General features: G+C 36.1%; 1 protein-coding gene across 4 annotated transcripts in view; it reads left to right on the top strand.

Annotated features, from left to right (window-relative positions):
* MAGI2 (membrane associated guanylate kinase, WW and PDZ domain containing 2) overlaps window positions 1–18,198 on the top strand; it is a 1,467,283-nt gene that overhangs the window by 811,476 nt on the left and 637,609 nt on the right. For all 4 annotated transcript variants that reach the window (XM_033194948.1, XM_033194950.1, XM_033194947.1 and 1 more), the window contains exon 3: window positions 14,205–14,324. In XM_033194948.1, coding sequence (XP_033050839.1) covers window positions 14,205–14,324 — 120 coding nt within the window. The remainder of the gene's footprint in view (window positions 1–14,204; window positions 14,325–18,198) is intronic.

The raw sequence follows: 18,198 nt of genomic DNA, 5'->3' as shown, positions 1-18,198 counted from the left end.
TGGTTGTTTTGAAGAAGTTTTCAAAAACAATAGACACATGAAATGTTACACTTAATACTGGCCACACCAACAGAAATAGTCGTGTTTTTCTCTCTTGAGGTAGTGCACTCAAATGCTGGCACTGAAGTTGCATCTTGTTGATTTACAAGTACAAATCTAGGAGATAAGATCATGAAGACACAAAGGATCAAAAACCTAATGTAGGGGTGAGCAAACGACTTCCTACAGGTCATATCAGTCCACCACCTCGTAAATGCAGTTTCATCGGAACATAGCTGTGCTCATTTGTGTATGCCTTATGTGTCCACTTGTATCTCTATAACAGTAGTTATTACAGAGACAGTATGGCCAGCAAAGCCTAGAATACCTACTAGAATACTTACTTGTCTAGCCCTTTTAGAAATTTGCTGAACTCTAACCCAAAGGAATAGCTTGGATCTAAATGGGGAGAGAAATAGCTATTTAACCTTTATTGAGGAGGTTAAATACATGCACTGTATTAGTCCATTCTTTTTTTTTTTTTTTTTTTTTTGAGACAGAGTCTCGCTCTGTCGCCCAGGCTGGAGTGCAGTGGCCAGATCTTGGCTCACTGCAAGCTCCACCTCCTGGGTTTATGCCATTCTCCTGCCTCAGCCTCCGGAGTAGCTGGGACTACAGGTGCCCGCCACCTCACCCGGCTAGTTTTTTTGCATTTTTTAGTAGAGACGGGGTTTCACCGTGTTAGCCAGGATGGTCTCGATCTCCTGACCTTGTGATTCACCCGTCTCGGCCTCCCAAAGTGCTGGGATTACAGGCTTGAGCCACCGCGCCCAGCCTAGTCCATTCTTACACTGCTATAAGGACATACCCGAGACTGTATAATTTATTAAGAAAAGAGGTTTAATTGACTCACAGTTCTGCAGGGCTAGGGAGGCCTCAGGAAACTTACAATCATGGCAGAAGGGGAAGCAAACATGTCCTTCTTCACATGGTGGCAGCAAGGAGAATAATGATGCCCAGCAAAGGGGGAAGCATCTTATAAAACCATCAGATCTCATGAGAACTCATCATCACAAGAGCAGGATGGGGAAAACTGCCCTTGTGATTGAATTATCTCCACCAGTTCCTTCCCATGACATGTAGGGATTATGGCAATGACAATTCAAGATGAGATTTGGGTGGGGACATAGCCAAACTATATCATGCACATTTTTCATCCTAACATAGATTCACTAATGCCCCATAGCCTAGTTTGGCCAGCCTCAGCCTTTCTAGTTTTCTCACATACCAGATGCTCTACCCCTTCTTTTAGGCAGCAATACTTAATACGTTGAGTCTGAAAGTCAGAGCACCATCACCCTACCAGGTATAAACTCTCCAACCACTTGTTCCCCTTGAGGGGCAGGATGCTGAGTCAGCTGCTGGGCTGATGCTACTGGTATTCACCTCTCTGTTTTGTATTATGTCTCAATTTGTCCTGGCAAGTAAGTGTGTTTTCATACTCTCTCTAAAGGAGGTAAAGATTTATCTAAAATTATAAACATTTTCTCTGAAGAATTCAATATTTATTTTGATAACTCACTATTAACTCAATATCTATTATGCCAGAAGTACCTTAATTAGCTTTTTAAATTTCCTTACAATTTTCTTTTATATTTTTAATTCCTAAAACTTTCTTTAATCTCTGGTAATAATTGCATTTCTCAAGTATAGTGATTTGAGAGTCTATAGAGCCAAGTGTTTTGCTTTTTTTTGTTGTTGTCGTTACAGGATAGTTTTCTTCTGATAGGTTTATGTAAAAATTTCCAGCAGGGGTCTCAAATGATTATCTGACAGTTCACAATACACATTCCTTTATCTTGTATCACTCTTAATTTGCTCCCCAATCAGGAAGGAAATACAGTGGTCTAAGATTAAAACCACAGTGTTCTGGGGATTATGACAATTGGATAGAAACTGAGTCCTGCTGCCCTTCATGCCTGAAAGACCATGTGGATCTAGGCCATGGGGCTGCTGGTTGTGTGTCAAAGACTAAAGTCTCAAAAAAGGCAGAAATCATATTGTGTCAGCACCTCCTCCCCCTCCCCCGCCCCCTCACTTTTTTATCCCTTCAGAGGCATGCAGTTATCTACAGCCTGAAAATCTGGATACTTATGTTTTCTTTTTTATCAGAATGCTGATTATTTGATTTGAACAAGTCACTTATCTCTTTTTCCCTAAGTTTCCTGAAGGGGAGCCAGGCCATGCCACTCAACATTTAGTGGCTGGCCCACAGTCACACTGGCCTGAATGGGGAGAATTGCCTGTTCCCTACAATATGAGCAGATGTTTTCTACACATGAATGCTCATAGATGTGGGATTTGGAATCAAGGGACTGTCGGCTATAGCTGAGTATATTTCTGCTATTATATTCCTAATTCTGTAATTTTTTTAAAGTAGAGAAGCTGAGTTGTGAATTTTTGTTCTGTTTTTCATCAACTATATAATAAGATTTAGTGTAATAAAATATCAACTAATATAATAGCTAGTATCATGAACATAAGATAAATCAGATGCACAGGGCATTCTTTAACTCAAGATATTAAGCAAGAGTAAAAGCACCTCATCCAGAGCTCCTAGTGGGTGCTCATTAATATTTCCCTCCTCCCTCTCTTCTTTGTTTCTTCCCTCCATGATAATTTGATGTGTGTGTTCTTAAGAGCCTCAATTAAAAAAAAGTTGATCAGACATGTGATTTATGCCATATAATCTGAAAAGCATTTCAATATTTTGAAATCCCTGGATGTTAACTGCCCTCTTTCTTTCATCTGGATTTTCTGATACTCTAAAGACTCTGTGTTCTACTGTCTACCTTGGGCATTTCAGAATATAGATGCCATGGGGACATATGGTGATACTAAAAGTTAATGTCATTGCAAGATTCTAATAGTGATAAAATGATAAAGTTATGATCCACTAAACCTTCCATGAGATGAAGGTCACTGAGTAGTGTCTCTGCATTGCTCAGAGGACTGGTGGTATCTACACAGTCTAGTTCTGGCCCAGTTTAATTTTACATGAGGAGAGTATAAAAACTTCAAGCTAAATATATATTGTTTCTATAAAAAGCCACTGATCTTTCTTTTCCTTAAGTTCAATATGTAATCTTGAAACATCTACTAAATAATAAATTAGGGAATCAAAAACCTCCTTTTATTAATTCTATAGAATGCCAAATATAGAACATGTCTAAATTAAATATTGAAGAATTAAAATCAAAAGTTCAAAAATAAATTAATTGGTAGCAAAAGGGTCATTTGTCTTCTTCCAATCTCTTAAAACATTCAGGAAATTAATAGTCAAGTCAAGAATCTTGGAATTATGGTTGGCTGCCCTACTTTATTGGTGAGAATGCGGTGTTCATCTCTCCTGGAGTTAGTTAGATATGTTATAACTATATATTGTGAGAATGGATCAAAAGCCTAGACTATAGCTGTCAAGGAATCTGATTTTATTGGGGTGAGTCATTTTATCTATTTATGTCTCTGGATCCAAGTAGTGAATTATTCTGTACTGTGAATGTAAGTGAGGTAAAGATGGAAATATGAAGAAAGCAATTTATGCAACCAAAGTTTCTTTGGCAATCTGCGGGGTAGAGGAGATGGATTTTGGTGTGAAGGAATGGATAAGATTTGGGTACAAATGTTTTGTTACCAATGTAGTGATGATTCAAATGAATGAATAAATGAAATTGTTCACTTTGGCCTAGTTTGTCTTCAGTGTAGAGTGCTGGTATGTCAGTGGTCAAGGAATCTTGATACTGTTGGTTATTAAATCTGGTCATTTAGTGTAGAAGCCTTAAAATTGAAAATACATTGCATATACATCAACTTCAAAGTAATCGCCCCAAACATTGCCTTTCTTTCTTGCTCAGTATGACAGGATTTTTAGTTCAGGTGATGAGCTCAGCTTTATTTTTCTTTTCTTTTCTTTTTATTTTTTTCTTGAAATAGGATCTTGCTCTGTCACCCAGGCTGAGTGCAGTGGCATGATCTTGAGTCACTGCAGCCTTGACCTCCTGAGCTCAAGTAATCAATCCTCCTACCTCCACCTCCCAAGTAGCTGGGACTAAAGATGTGTGCCACTACACCGAGCTTATTTTTAAATTTTTTTGTAGAGATGAGATCTCCGTATGTAGCCCAGGCTGGTCTCAAACTCCTTAGCCTCCCAAAGTGCTGGGATTACAGATGTGAGGCACCATACCTGACTGAATTCAAGTTTTAAATGATATTTCTCACATCTACCCCTCATTTACTCTAGTGTTTACAGCAGGGACCTAATTGTGCAAATAAAACCATGGAATTAATAAAACGATATGGTGGCCTAAATAATTTGTTCTAACAGAGAGCTTTATGAGTACTAATTCCAAAGTACATGTTACCCATCACCTGATTTCATTTGATAAGTATAGTTGTAAACAAGCTGTAATTTTAACATTTAGCAAATCAGATAGCTTGGTATATGAAAATAATGCAATGCTATTATTTCTTACTTTTTGTAGATCTACAGATTTTTCATTTGTCTTCTATTTTTGACATCCACCATATTGTTTCTTCATGTGAGAAATCTTCAGCATTAGATGCTTGTTTTTTCTCAACATATTATCATGTATCATTGCTGGCGAGCTAGATTCAAGCTTCTGTGTTTTTCCCAATATCGGCCATACTGTTGCACAGATAGAACCAAAATAATTTATATTACTTCAAGTAATAAAGGTATTTATAAGCACACATAAGTAAAGATTATTTCTCAAATTCATTTAACTTCTAAAGAACACTTCACTATGAAAAATACTCCTCATGACTCTGTGCATCTATGCACTAGAAAATGAAGAATGGCTTGTTTTCTCTGAATCCAGTACATGGCTCCAGGGCCAATGCCAAGTCATGACCCGCATACTTTATGGGTTGTTGTAGTTATATTTGATGAGGAAATTTAACAGTGTTTTTATTTTGGGTTCCCTGAGATATGAGTGAAATTAGAGCAGTGGTTCTCCAGTTATGGTTTCTGGACCCGCAGTGTCAGAGGCATCACCTGAAAACTTGTTAGAAATGCAAATAATCAGGCCCCACCCAAGCAGGGTGACTCAGAGACTCTGGGGAGTGAGAACCAGCAATCTGTGCTTTAACAAGTCCTCCACGTGGTTGTGATGCAGCCTGTGTTTTAAGAAACACCAAGTTTGGGTCTGATGCTGCCTCAATCCAAACTGTTAAAATTTAAAACAGTAGTTGATGCCATATGGGGCACTATTTTGAACCTTTATATCCAAGATATTCAAGGAGAGGTTTCTTAAAAGCCTGTTTTTGGACGATACCTAAACATTGTTAGTATATGCCAGTGCTGCTTTGAACAAAAATTGACAACATGCTATCTTAGGAGAAGAGAGAGTTTTGAAACAATTACTGAGGTTTAGAGCAACACACTGTTAAGAAAATAAGTCAAAGTAACTACTGATATTTTACAAATGGATTTGTCAGATCTTCAATATTTTATAAAATGTACATAATGTTTTATTGAGGCTATTAATAATTTTTATACTTAAGTGATTTATTTCATCCAATGGTAGGTTTTAATTTTTTTATCTTAAACCAATCCACCCCATCAGTTAACAGGAAATCTATAAGGCACACATTACTTTACAACCTGTCTATCACATACAATTCAATGACCCAAACTATATTATTTGCTTTGCTTACTTTAGCTCTATGTTTGCATAAAGCCATATTTTAGGATTTTATATGATTGAAAATGAACGTAATAAAATCCAAGACCTAGACTGGTTGTGTAAAAATTGATTACAGGCCTTGGCCAAAGGAATCTATCGGATGTGTGTTTTTATTGGCAGCACACACAAATATGGTGATTGTGTTCTTACTTGCTGATGAGTAACTGACCAACTTAAGTGTCTTCAAGAATCAAAGAGTTAATCAAAGGCTGAATACAGAGGAAGTCACTCTAGCTGTCAAGATCTATTTTTTTCCAGCTTGCAGTTGAGAAACACCAGGAAGAAAGGGAGAATATATGAATAAGAACAGAATTCAGTTTCTCACATTCTCACACAATGACCCATCTGCTTAGAGTACATTGACTTAATAATTAATTCCAAGTCTGTTTCTTTAGCAACTATGTATTGGGTACCTGCCATGCAGCAAGCACTATGGAATTTTTAATATATCAGAATAGATCACGATAGATGACTGCACTGAGCCATCATCTAAGTAATAATACTGTCTGTCAAGCTGGCGACTCTTTGAAGAAAAGTATTTTACTAAAACTAGGAAATAGCAGAAAGCTGACGGGAAATGCGCTTTAGAATTATATTTACCACAAATGCCATGCCCTTTTCTTCCTAAGACAAAAAGAGCAATGTTCCTTCATTTAAACAGTAGATTAATAAAAAAATTTCATTGGCACTCCCAGTTGCCATGGTAACAAAATGACAAATCGCCTCCATGTGATTTCACTGTGTATCAATAAGCTAACCATTTGGGAGATAATGCATTTTGTTTAGACATGTCTTTTGAGCAGAAGTACTGTGTGCTTTCATTAACTCATGAAGGAGGTGTTGTTCATACAGTACTTAATTTAGCAATTAATAAATAAGCTGTTTTATTTAAGAAATTAATAAAATATGAAACAAAGCCTCAACTTAGTAGCATTTTCTCTTTCAGTTCTATTTTCCTTTGGAGGAGTGGTCTGGAATAAATAATAAGAATAAAATATATAAATCCTAACTTGGATAATAAAACTTATTTTGGACTTTCCTATACAGCACTTAGGAAAGCCCCAACCAAAACAGAAGAGCAATAAAAGAAGGTGAGCTTCAGCTATATGATGAATCATCTATATTCCCTCTTTTATTCTCCACATCTTCCACCCTATTTCTAGTGCTGGGTAATTACTTGTTATTACTGTTGAGTCTTGCTTTGCTGTCAACTATTCATTTTTTGAGTTGCAAAAGCAACTGTAATTATTTCAGCATAAAAATAAGGTAACCACTTCAAGAAATTTAACTTGTTTCCTCAGTCTAGATATTAATTACCTTTAGCTGCAAATTACCATTGTACAACACTTCATTTCATGTCATATGTATTTTTCTTATTTTTAGAATCATATTACTTTCCAAAGAGGTGTTCATAGATTTCCAATTGCTTTCTCCTTCTTCAGCCGCTGTCTTGCCCATTGACATAACACCAACTAATATCCTTTCTTCCCAGACACATAGATCTAAAATCATGCTTTCTGGCTTTTGTTGTAGGTGCTATGCCTGCAGGTAAAATGAAATGACCTACTAATCAGGTTTTATGAGCACTTTCACACTTTTCAAATGACTCAGCAAATGGCAAAAACCTTCTAGCAGCCTAGGCTGTAGGCTTTACCTGTTTTACATGTCTGTCTACAAAAGACAAAAGGACTTTTGTAACTAGTGGCCAAGCCATTGTGTACTACATCTTAGTGTGTAATCAGACAAAATGGATTCATATCTTGACTCATGTTTTTTTCATACCCAAACAGTAAAAAAGTCAATTTGTATCTTTAGGCATAATTTTTTTTCTTTATTATAAGTGTTAGCCTAAATGAAGTTAAGTGATTTAAAGCTTTGATTATAATATATTCCAAAAGTAAGATACCACCAATGATATTTGTGAAACTGTAGTGTTCTTAGTAGCACTATTAATATTACTTAAAAGGAATGTAGATATTGTTGGCATGGTGTTTATGCTTTTACTTTTTATCATGCCCTTTTATATCTATTATTTACCTCAGTGCATAAGAAAATTGGTGAAGAAGTAAATAATGTTTTTATCTAGGATCACATATGTAAAACATTAAAACAAAAATGGAACGTAGATGTCCTCAATTTTTAATCTAAGAATCTTTTTATCACACCATTTTATCACACCACATGATTCTTTCACTTTAAAAAAAAAAAAAAGCTTTTAGGTTCTGGGGATACATGTGAAGGTTTGTGACATAGGTAAACTCCTGTCATGAGGGTTTGCTGTGCAAATTATTTCCTCACCCAGGTATTAAGCCCAGTACCCAACAGTTATCTTTTTTGCTCCTCTCCCTCCTCCCACCTTCTGCCCTCAAGTAGATCTCAGTATCTGTTGTTTCCTACTTTGTGTTCCTAAGTTCTCACCACTTAGCTCCCACTTATAAGTGAGAACATGCAGTATTTGGTTTTCTGTTCATATGTTAGCTTGCTAAGGATAATAGTCTCTGACTCCATCCATGTTCCCATAAAACACATGCCCTTCTTCATTTTATAATTGCATCATATTCCGTGGTGTATATCTATCATGTTTCTTTATCCAGTCTGTCACTGAAGAACATATAGGTTGATTCCGTGTCTTTGTTATTGTGAATAGTGCTGCAGTGAACATTATTGTGCACGAGTCTTTACAGTAGAATGATTTATATTCCTCTGGGTATATACCCAGTAATGGGATTGCTGGGTTGAATGGTAGTTCTGTTTTTAGTTCTTTGAGGAATTGCCATACTGTTTTCCACAATGGCTGAACTAATTTACACTCTAATAACAGTGTATAAGTGTTCCCTTTTCCCACAACCTCATCATTTTCATCTTTTAAAAATGAGGGTTGACATGTAAGTGTGTGTGCGCACATACACCAGTCATTAGAACCCACCATGCACTGTCATGTTTATCAATCCTTTGAAAATGATTTTGATAGTTCAGAAATACCTGTATCGGGTACCAAGATGTTAAGCCAAATGACCTAGGCTAATCCAAGCAATTAGTGAAATAAGTGAAATTTCTCTTTAAGGATGTAGTAATTCTTTCTAAAATATGATCAGGCTCTCTCTGGATCCCCTGCTGACTTCCAGCAGTCTCCCGCCTAGCTATCACTCACCTGGGTAGTGTACAGCCTACCAATATTGTGGGTCTCTGCTCCCCTTCAGGTCCTTTTCTTACAGTCTCTTCTCCTCCATCCTTTTCTCCATACTGTCTAAGCTGACAGAAATCTCAGTATTTGACCCACTAAACTGTGCGTAGGTTCTAACAATATGATTTATGGTCAATTAATAAGATTTAACCCTTTATAGCATACTATATAACTTTTTATTTTGTATTTATTATCTGCCTCTCCCTATTAAAATATTAGTTCCATGAAAGCAGGAATCTTAGTCTGTGTTATTCAGAGATATAGCTCAAGCATCTAGAATAGTGCTTGGCACATAGTAAGTACTCAGTTAATATTTATGGCAAGACTTCATTAAAAAGAAATCTATGATGTCATTTCTATTCTTTCAGGCAATAGTACTTAACCTATAATCCTTGTCGGGTATTTAAAATGTGCCAGACATTGTCTTAAGTATGTTATATGAATTATCCCATTTGTTCCTCACATTAGCCCTATGAAGATGCTACTACTATTGTTCCCATTTTACAGATAAGAAAACTAGAGTTTACAGAAGTGGAGAACCTTGCTCAAGGTAATACTGATAACAAGTGGCTGAGTCCCAAAAAGCACAGGCAGCTTACTTTCAAAATATCATCATTTTAAAGGTAGCTTCTTTTTCATTTGAACCAAAGAGTAATTCTAATGATGGAAATTTTAGGTTAAAGAGAAAGAAGAATGACACATGACAAGCCAGAAAGGAGGGTATTAAGCAAGCAGAAAATTCTTACATTATGTCCTCTCACATGTTCCATCAAGGCAAGCCCATGTAAAGAAACTCCACAAGCTGGCATACCATGAGAGTTGTGTTTTATTGTAAATAATAGAATCATGGCTTCTTTGATTCTTCTTGACTCTCAGTATTTTTCTCTCTCTCCCTTTTCAATGCACTCTTCTGACTTTAGATTGGATAGACAAGCCTTTAGAGAGGAAATGTGATCAGTCTTGTACTTCACCAGGGCTCATCAGGAAGTTCAGTGATGAACTAAAAGAGGGAGGCAGGCACACCAGTGACACAGTCACCGCCTAGTCCAGGAGGGCCGTGCTGGGGTCAGAGACAGTACAAATGGGAAGGATGATGTTGTGGAGCTATGGGACATAGAGCTTGCCAAATATTTGGAGATGGGATAAAGGAGTGAGGGAGGACTCAAAGGTAGGTGACTCTGAGGTGAAAGTTTCAAACTAGCATGACTAGAAGAATGGTGGTGACATAAACAGGGGAGCAAGATGAAGAAATACATTTTCATGATTACATTTTCCTGAAATGCTGTCAGATTTGCCACTATTGAGGGTGGAATAAAGACATTTTCAGACTTGCAAAATCTCAGACAATGTAGCTTCCATGCAACCTTTGACAGGAAGCTTCCGACAGATGTGCTCTGCCACCATGAGGATGTAGACCACAAAAATAGACATGGGGTCTAGGGAAGAGGTGAAACTGCACAAGACAGGGGCAAAGTAACTCCCCAGGATAATGGCAAAGGGTGATCCCTGGATGGCAGCTGACAGTCCAGATTGGAGCTAGTCAGAAGCCTCCAGGAAATATTTCTTCAATAGGATGAGCTTGAAAAAGTATAAAATGTATTTGTGAATTTTGAGAGGAGATTTATCTCTCAAGGAGAGAGTTTATTTAATGAATAATGAATGGAAAATGGAATTGAAAACATACTACATCTAGAGTAATCAATAAGTTACACATGGCCAGGCACAGTGACTCATGCCTGTAATCACAGAACTTTGGGAGGCGAAGGCAGGGGAATCACAAGGTCAGGAGATTGAGACCAGTCTGGCCAATATGGTGAAACCCAATCTCTACTAAAACTACAAAAATTAGCCAGGTGTGGTGGCACACGCCTATAGTCACAGCTACTACAGAGGCTGAGGCAGGAGAATCACTTGAACCCTGGAGGCAGAGGTTGCAGTGAGCCGTGATCTTGCCACTGCATTCTCAGCCTGGGCAACAGAGCAAGACTCCATCTGAAAAAAAATTTTTTTTAAGTTGCACACAAAAAGTCAGTACACCATAAGTTTCAGCTGGGAATAGATTTACGTAGAATTACTAATGTAAACACTTAACACTAATCTAAACACAAGATTGTTCCATTAGAAGAATGGAAGGAAAGCAGGAAGTGGTATGTGCAGTGGGGTTAGAATTGTAGACAAAAAAAGAGTTAGATTCTCATTTTCTTTAAAATCAAGAAATAATTACTAAAGTAAAAAATCAAGAGGCATATTAAAGTATTTAGAGATTTGGAGGTTAATCAGCTACAATCAGTGTGTTTGACTCTGGATAAAAAGAAAGGGGTACCTGGGACTGAGGGTCTCCTTTTTAAAAATAGCAAGTCTTATATAATTGTTTGAAAACTTAAAATATCTGTATATGCAACTTTGACAAATAAAATATTTTATTTATTTAATTTAAAATATGTAATTCTAAAAGAAAGCAAAGGAAAAGAAATTTGTCTTAGCAAGATGGATGATAATTCCAGTAAAGGCTTAATTTTGAAGGAAAAATATGAAAGTAATGCAGATACGAAAAATGAAAATTAGGAAACTTTAGGAAATTTGGTTTCAGATTGTCTCTTACTTTACCAAGAAAGAATGAGCTCACGTCTTGTGCAAAAAGTCAAAGCAGCTGAATATTAGAAAATATTGGGAATATAAGAGAGAGACAAGAAGAGACACACAAAACAATTATCAAGCACGTCTTGTGCAAAAAGTCAAAGCAGCTGAATATTAGAAAATATTGGGAATATAAGAGAGAGACAAGAAGAGACACACAAAACAATTATCAAGCACCAGGAGGATCAAACTGACATTAAGTAATCTGAATTTGTGGAGTACTTTGTCAGAGAAAATTTATGTTTTTTTATAGCAACTGCCGTCAATAATGAAATAACCAACAGTGAACATGGGGGTTAATTATGAGTGGTGAAATCGTGAAGGTGAACTAAAGGAAAGAAGATTTTCTGGTTTTTTCCTAGTACTTTAGTAGTTAGGGAGGCAAGTAAGGCAGATTTGGGGAACACGAGGGAAATCACAAGAGATCAGGGACTGGAGATCATAATTAGAAAGAAGAATAGAATAGGAAAAAAGGATCAGAGACTGATGTCAAAGATGGAGGTGGCAACATTTGAGATTTTAGAGCAGAACTTCAAGCCACAATGAGGTAGGTGAACTTTCAGTCCAAGTAGGTAACCAGCATCAGTTGGGTCAATAGCAATAGTTGATACTCACTGATGTTGCCTGTCACAGAAGGAAGAACTCGATCATAGAAGTCTGAAGTGCAAGATGGAGATGGAAAGCCATTTAGTGAACTGAAAGTACTGATGGGCCTCCCAAGAAGAGCACAACTACAAATGTTCACTAAAATTCGGTACAGCCGTGTTACTCCAACCAAGCAAGCAGCCCTGGAAATTGCCCTCAATCATGTGATCTGGGTGCTCACATGGTGCTAGAAATGCATTACCATACTGCAAGCAGTTAATTAAAGTGTGTAGCTTCTGAAATATGCAGATAAATTAGTAAGGAAAATTGAGTCTTTGTTATGTGATTTTTTTCTTAATGATTGGAGTGTGTTCTAAATAAACAGAAAAACAAATTGATTGCCAAAAACTATGTTAATGCACTTTTAATTCACAAGGGTTAAGCAAATAAAACAATATCGAAAGTTAAGGTTCTCATAGAAACATTAATTTGACAATATTATGCATACTAGATGAAGGTGGTTTGTATTCATAGCATAAAAGCAGTAGGAAATACTGAAAAATGTGGCTCAGTTAAACAAAATAACCAATTCAGGGAAAGTCATTAAATATGATTATGGAAAAAAATTGTTTTGCAACCCCCAAAGACAAGTTATAAAACTTGATTTTAAAAAATAATAACTTCAAATCTTAAAATATGTTTTCAATAGGAATTGTTCATTTTTATCCAAAATCAAATTTTCCTGGCATATTGTACATTCTGACATTAGCTTCTGCTTCTCAGTTGCAGTCCAGATTTGATTCTAATAGACCAAAAGGAGAACTGACTGGCTATTTTCATGACCTAGTTGATAAAGATTTCAAATGCAGAGAACAAAAATAAAATGTAAGGATTTAAAATACTTTTTTAGCATATAGACAATATGGGGGAGTCTATATATATGAAGCCTGCCAATGTACTACCTTATATATTTGGCCTCTATATTTCTGCATACTTCTTTGCATGTATGCATTATGTAAATTCCAATCTGACCATGAAAATGTCTTATGTAGGTGGCATAGAAAAAGGAAGAAGCTTAGGACATAGTCAGGGAAGGAAGTATTACCTGGAAACAAACCTGCAGCCTTGAATATGTTTCTGTTTCTGCTCTTGCCTCACAAACTGGACAGCATGCCTGGAAGGCTGTGTTCTTCAGGAGAGCTGGACTGAGCTACAGCCTGAGCAGCTGATACTCCTGCCACTTTGGCCCTTATAGCTCCATTCCCTCTATGGGTGATGGAGGAGTCAGGAACAGTGGTCCCATGCAGTAACCCTTGGTAGGGAGTCACTTCAGTCAGAATTAGTGGCAGTAATGAAAGAAGGAAGGCCTCATAAGGGAGAGCCTATGTGATGGAGTCAGAGGAAGTTTCTTCCTGTCAAATTAGATACTATATTCCCAGCATCACAATTGCTAGTACAATTTAATTATAACACATTTCTAATTATTATTTAATTTTAAGTAATAGTAAAGGTTTGTGATCCTTTAAATCAAATAAAAATGGTTCTGGGTGTAAATTTAACAAATGAAAACCAACAAACAGTCCTCCCAAGAGAAAGTAGATTATGAAAATAAAAAGATAAATTGACATTTTCCTAAGATCGCTACTTTCCATTGTATTTTATGTCATAGCGCAGCAGTCTGCAGGACAATAGAGGTTCAGTCATTGAGTGAAATATATAAATTCCTGAACTAGCAGACTGCTGGCTCAATATTCAAACCACCTCTTCAAAAAGGGCACAATGTTCTGAATTTTTCACTGAAAAATATATGCAGCCATATCACATGGCAATGAACTCTTTATAAGCTTGATGAAGAAAAGTGCTTTGTACATTTACTTTAATCTTTACCCCCTGCTGTTTTCTGTTGCCAAACAAACAGAAGGACAAATGCAAACTGCCAACTTGCAGGATGTACAAACAAGTGGCACTGAATATTCAGAAGTATGGTGGTATTTCTAAAGTTCAACAACAAATCACTTAGCATCTTTCTTTTGTTTTTACTTTTCTTTATTCAGGCACCACAAGGCCACATAAGGAGGGTGAGGTCCCTGGAGTGGATTATATTTTCATCACTGTTGAAGATTTTATGGAATTGGAGAAAAGTGGTGCTCTCCTAGAAAGTGGGACTTATGAAGGTAAGCACAACGTTCCTGAGAAATCTCTTTTTTGTTGACCTCACATTTTTCTCATTCGATGGAAATGCATTGGGACACCAGATTACTAATGGGCTGTTCTGGGTTTGAGAGCTTTAATAAGATGAGTTTAGAAATGTATCCTAAAAATGTTAAAATACATCTCAATCAAGTGTACTTTTAATATGCCTAGAGAAAATAATATATATTTTTAAATATATTATATATGTATATATATACCCATTTTATACACACATACACTGAAGTATTCTTGTGATTGTCTCCTGAGATTAAGCTGTGATCTTTCAGATAAAATGTCGTTATCTCAAGATGTCATCTAAAAGAGGGCAGGGCTAGAATTCTAGTCCTGCCATTATCTCTGTGTGGCTTTCTCAAATTACCTCACTGGCCTTCACTTTTCTCCTATGCAAAATGATGGGGTAGAAGAAATATGATCTGTGAATGAACTCCAAATCTCTACCACAATAGAAGTTTCCTTGTGTACCCAAATCAAACGTGAACAACAAATGAAACCAAAACCTTGAATGCAGGAACTATGCCTCAGTGGAAGAAGCACTGAAACATAAGCCAAAATCTCTGTTTCAAAAGAGACTTCGTTATTTATCTGCTACAAAAATTAAGTAACAGTTAATGTCACTAAACCTTAGTAGTCTCATCTGTAAAAGTGGAATTATGGCATTAAAAATGCAAATAAGTAAAAATATGTTGAAATGATTGCATTTATCAATTTGGGTAACATATGCATCTAGTTTATATCTAATGAAAGTATGTATCTGTGTATATATATAATGAAATTATAACATAACTAAAAAAGTAGAAAATTTTTCATTCCTACTTCACAGTTACAAAGTATATGTATAGATTATTAAGTTCAAAGATTAGTTTTATTGAACTGCAATTAATAGTGATATTAAAAACAGAATTCATGATATATACTTTGCTGCTTAGCCTGTCATACACGCAAAGTTCAGCAAACATCATCAAATAACATGGGTTTTCCATGTTAACAGTTTAGCCCTCTGCTTTCTCCTCAGTTTATAGTCATGTGTCTCTTAATAAAAGGGATCGTTCTGAGAAATGCGTGGTCAGGTTATTTCATCATTGAGGGAATATCATAGAGTGTACCTACACAAACCTAGATGCTACAGCCTGGCACATTCTAGGCTATGTACTGTAATCTGTTATTTCCAGGCTACAAACCCGTACAGCATGTTACCACATTGAATACGTAGGTAATTATAACCTGATGGTAAGGATTTGTTTATCTAAACATACCTAATCATAGCAAAGGTTAAGTTAAAAATACGGTATAAAAGATTAAGACAGTATAGCTATATAAGGTACCTACCATGAATGGAGCTTGCAGGACTATAAGTTGCTCTGGGTGAATACATGAGTGAGTGAGTGAATGTGAAGGCTAGGAAATTACTATACACTACCGTGGACTTTATAAGCATTGTACACTTAGGCTGCATTACATGTACTTAAAACTGTTTTTTCTTCAATAATAAGTTAACCTTAGCTTACTGTAACTTTTTACTTTGTAAACTTTTCCATTTTTTTTTTTTACTTTTTGACTCTTTTGTAATAACACTGGGTTTAAAACACAAACACATTGTACAGCTGTACAAAAATACTTTTTCTTTCTTTGTATCCTGATTCTATAAGCTTTTTTTCTATTTAAAATTGTTTTATCTTTTTAAACTTTTTTGTTAAAAACTAAGACACAACCACACACATTAGCCTAGGCCTACACAGGGCCAGGATCATCAATATCACTGTCTTCCACCTTCACATCTTGTCCCACTGGAAGGTCTTCAGGGGCAATAACAGGTATGGAGCTGTCATCTCCAATGATAACAAAGCCTTCTTCTGGAATACCTCCTAAGGACCTGCTTAAGCCTGCTTAACAGTTAACATTTTTTAATAAGTAGAATTTTACTCCTAAAATTACAGTAAAAAGTAAAATGTGGTAATTATCTAAGCCAGCAATATAGTTGTTTATTATCATTATCAAGTATTATATGCTATACAAAACAGTATATGCTATACTTTTTTTCTTCAACTTTTAAGTTACATAGGTAAATACGTGCCATAGTGGTTTGCTGCACAGATCATCCCATCACCTACGTATTAAGTTCAGCATCCATTAGCTATTCTTTCTGATGCTCTCCTTCTTCTCAGCACCCACCCAAAAGGCCCCCAGTGTGTGTTGTTCTCCTCATGTGTCCTTGTGTTCTCGTGAACCAACTCCCACTTCTAAGTGAGAACATGCAGTGTTGGGTTTTCTGTTCCTGTGTTAGTTTTCTGAGGACAATGGCTTCCAACTCCACCCATGTCCCTGCAAAGGACATGATCTCATTTCTTTTTATGGCTGCATAGTATTCCATGGTATATATGTACCACATTTTCTTTATCCAGTCTTTCATTAACCATTCAGGATATAGGCATGAGTAAAAGTTTCGTGATGAAAACACCAAAAGCAATTGCAACAAAAGTGAAAATTGACAAATGGGATCTAATTAAACTAAAGAGCTTCTGCACAGCCAAACAAGCTATCATCAGAGTGAACAGGCAACCTACAGAATGGAAGACAATTTTGCCATCTGTCAGACAAAGATCCAATATCCAGAGTCTACAGGGAACTTAAAAGAATTTACAAGAAAAACACATTAAAAAGTGGGCAAATGACATGAATAAACATTTCAAAAGACATGCATGTGGCCAACAAACATATGAAGAAAAGCTCAACACCAAAGGTCATTAAAGAAATGCAAATCAAAACCACAATGGGATACCATCTCACATGTCAGAATGGCTAGTATTGGAAAGTCAGAAAACAACAGATGCTGGTGAGGTTGCTGTACTTTTACACAACGGGTAGAATGGTAGATTTGGTTATGCTAACATCCACAAACACACATGAGTCATGCATTGCACTATGATGTTACAAGGGCTGCAGTGTCACTGGGAAATAAGAATTTTTCAGCTCCATTGCCATTTTATGGGACCACCATGATATATGTGGTCTGTCAGTGACCAAAATTTCGTTACACGATGCGTGACTGTTCTTAGTTTAGTGAACTGTAGTCATTCAAGAACTCAGTATTCTGAACTTATTAAAAATATTGAAATCTCTTCCATTAGCATTTATAAGGCAATCTAGGTGGAGACATTTGCCTAAATTGCGGCTGAGACGTTGAATTGCTCCTTGCTACATTTACAGGAAATAGGCAAAAATACCCAGGAAAAGGAAACAGTTTTATGCATTAGTGCTGTACCTTCTTCATATGGTCAAAAATAAAAGATAGTAGAGATGGATTGAAAACATTTTAAATAAAGAAGTTGTGTTAATAATATAAAGCTGCCTTAAACCATATATGAAAAATAACTGTAAATCATGGAAAATAATTTTATCAAAGATGTTAAATAATACATTTTACAGAATAATTTCCCATGGGCTTTGTGACATTATTTAGTATCATTCATTAGTTTGCATCCTTTTAATGATAATGTATTATACTTTATAACCTTATTTAAATATCATTTTTGTAAGAATGAACCAATGGCTTACCATACAAGATCATTAAAAGAGTAGTATGATTAACAATATGACTTTTTGTTTATAAAAATAAAAACTGATTTTATATAAGCTGAAAAATTACGTCAAATGTTAATGGTAAATCTCCATTGTTCTCATGATACACTAGATGTCATGACATTTGATATCAATATTTTAAAATACAGCTTAAACTTTAGGTTCCAATTCACTTTTGAAAGTGATGTCCTGAAACTGTATGAACATAACCAAGTTTTGTGAGCCAGAATGGGTTACTCTGAATCTTTTTCAGACAGC

Source organism: Trachypithecus francoisi, unplaced genomic scaffold, assembly GCF_009764315.1.
Source record: "Trachypithecus francoisi isolate TF-2019V2 unplaced genomic scaffold, Tfra_2.0 Lachesis_group4, whole genome shotgun sequence".
In the NCBI taxonomy this organism is placed as follows: Eukaryota; Metazoa; Chordata; class Mammalia; order Primates; family Cercopithecidae; genus Trachypithecus; species Trachypithecus francoisi.
The sequence above is the reverse complement of the archived record's forward strand: the minus strand, read 5'-3'. Positions and strand labels throughout refer to the sequence as shown.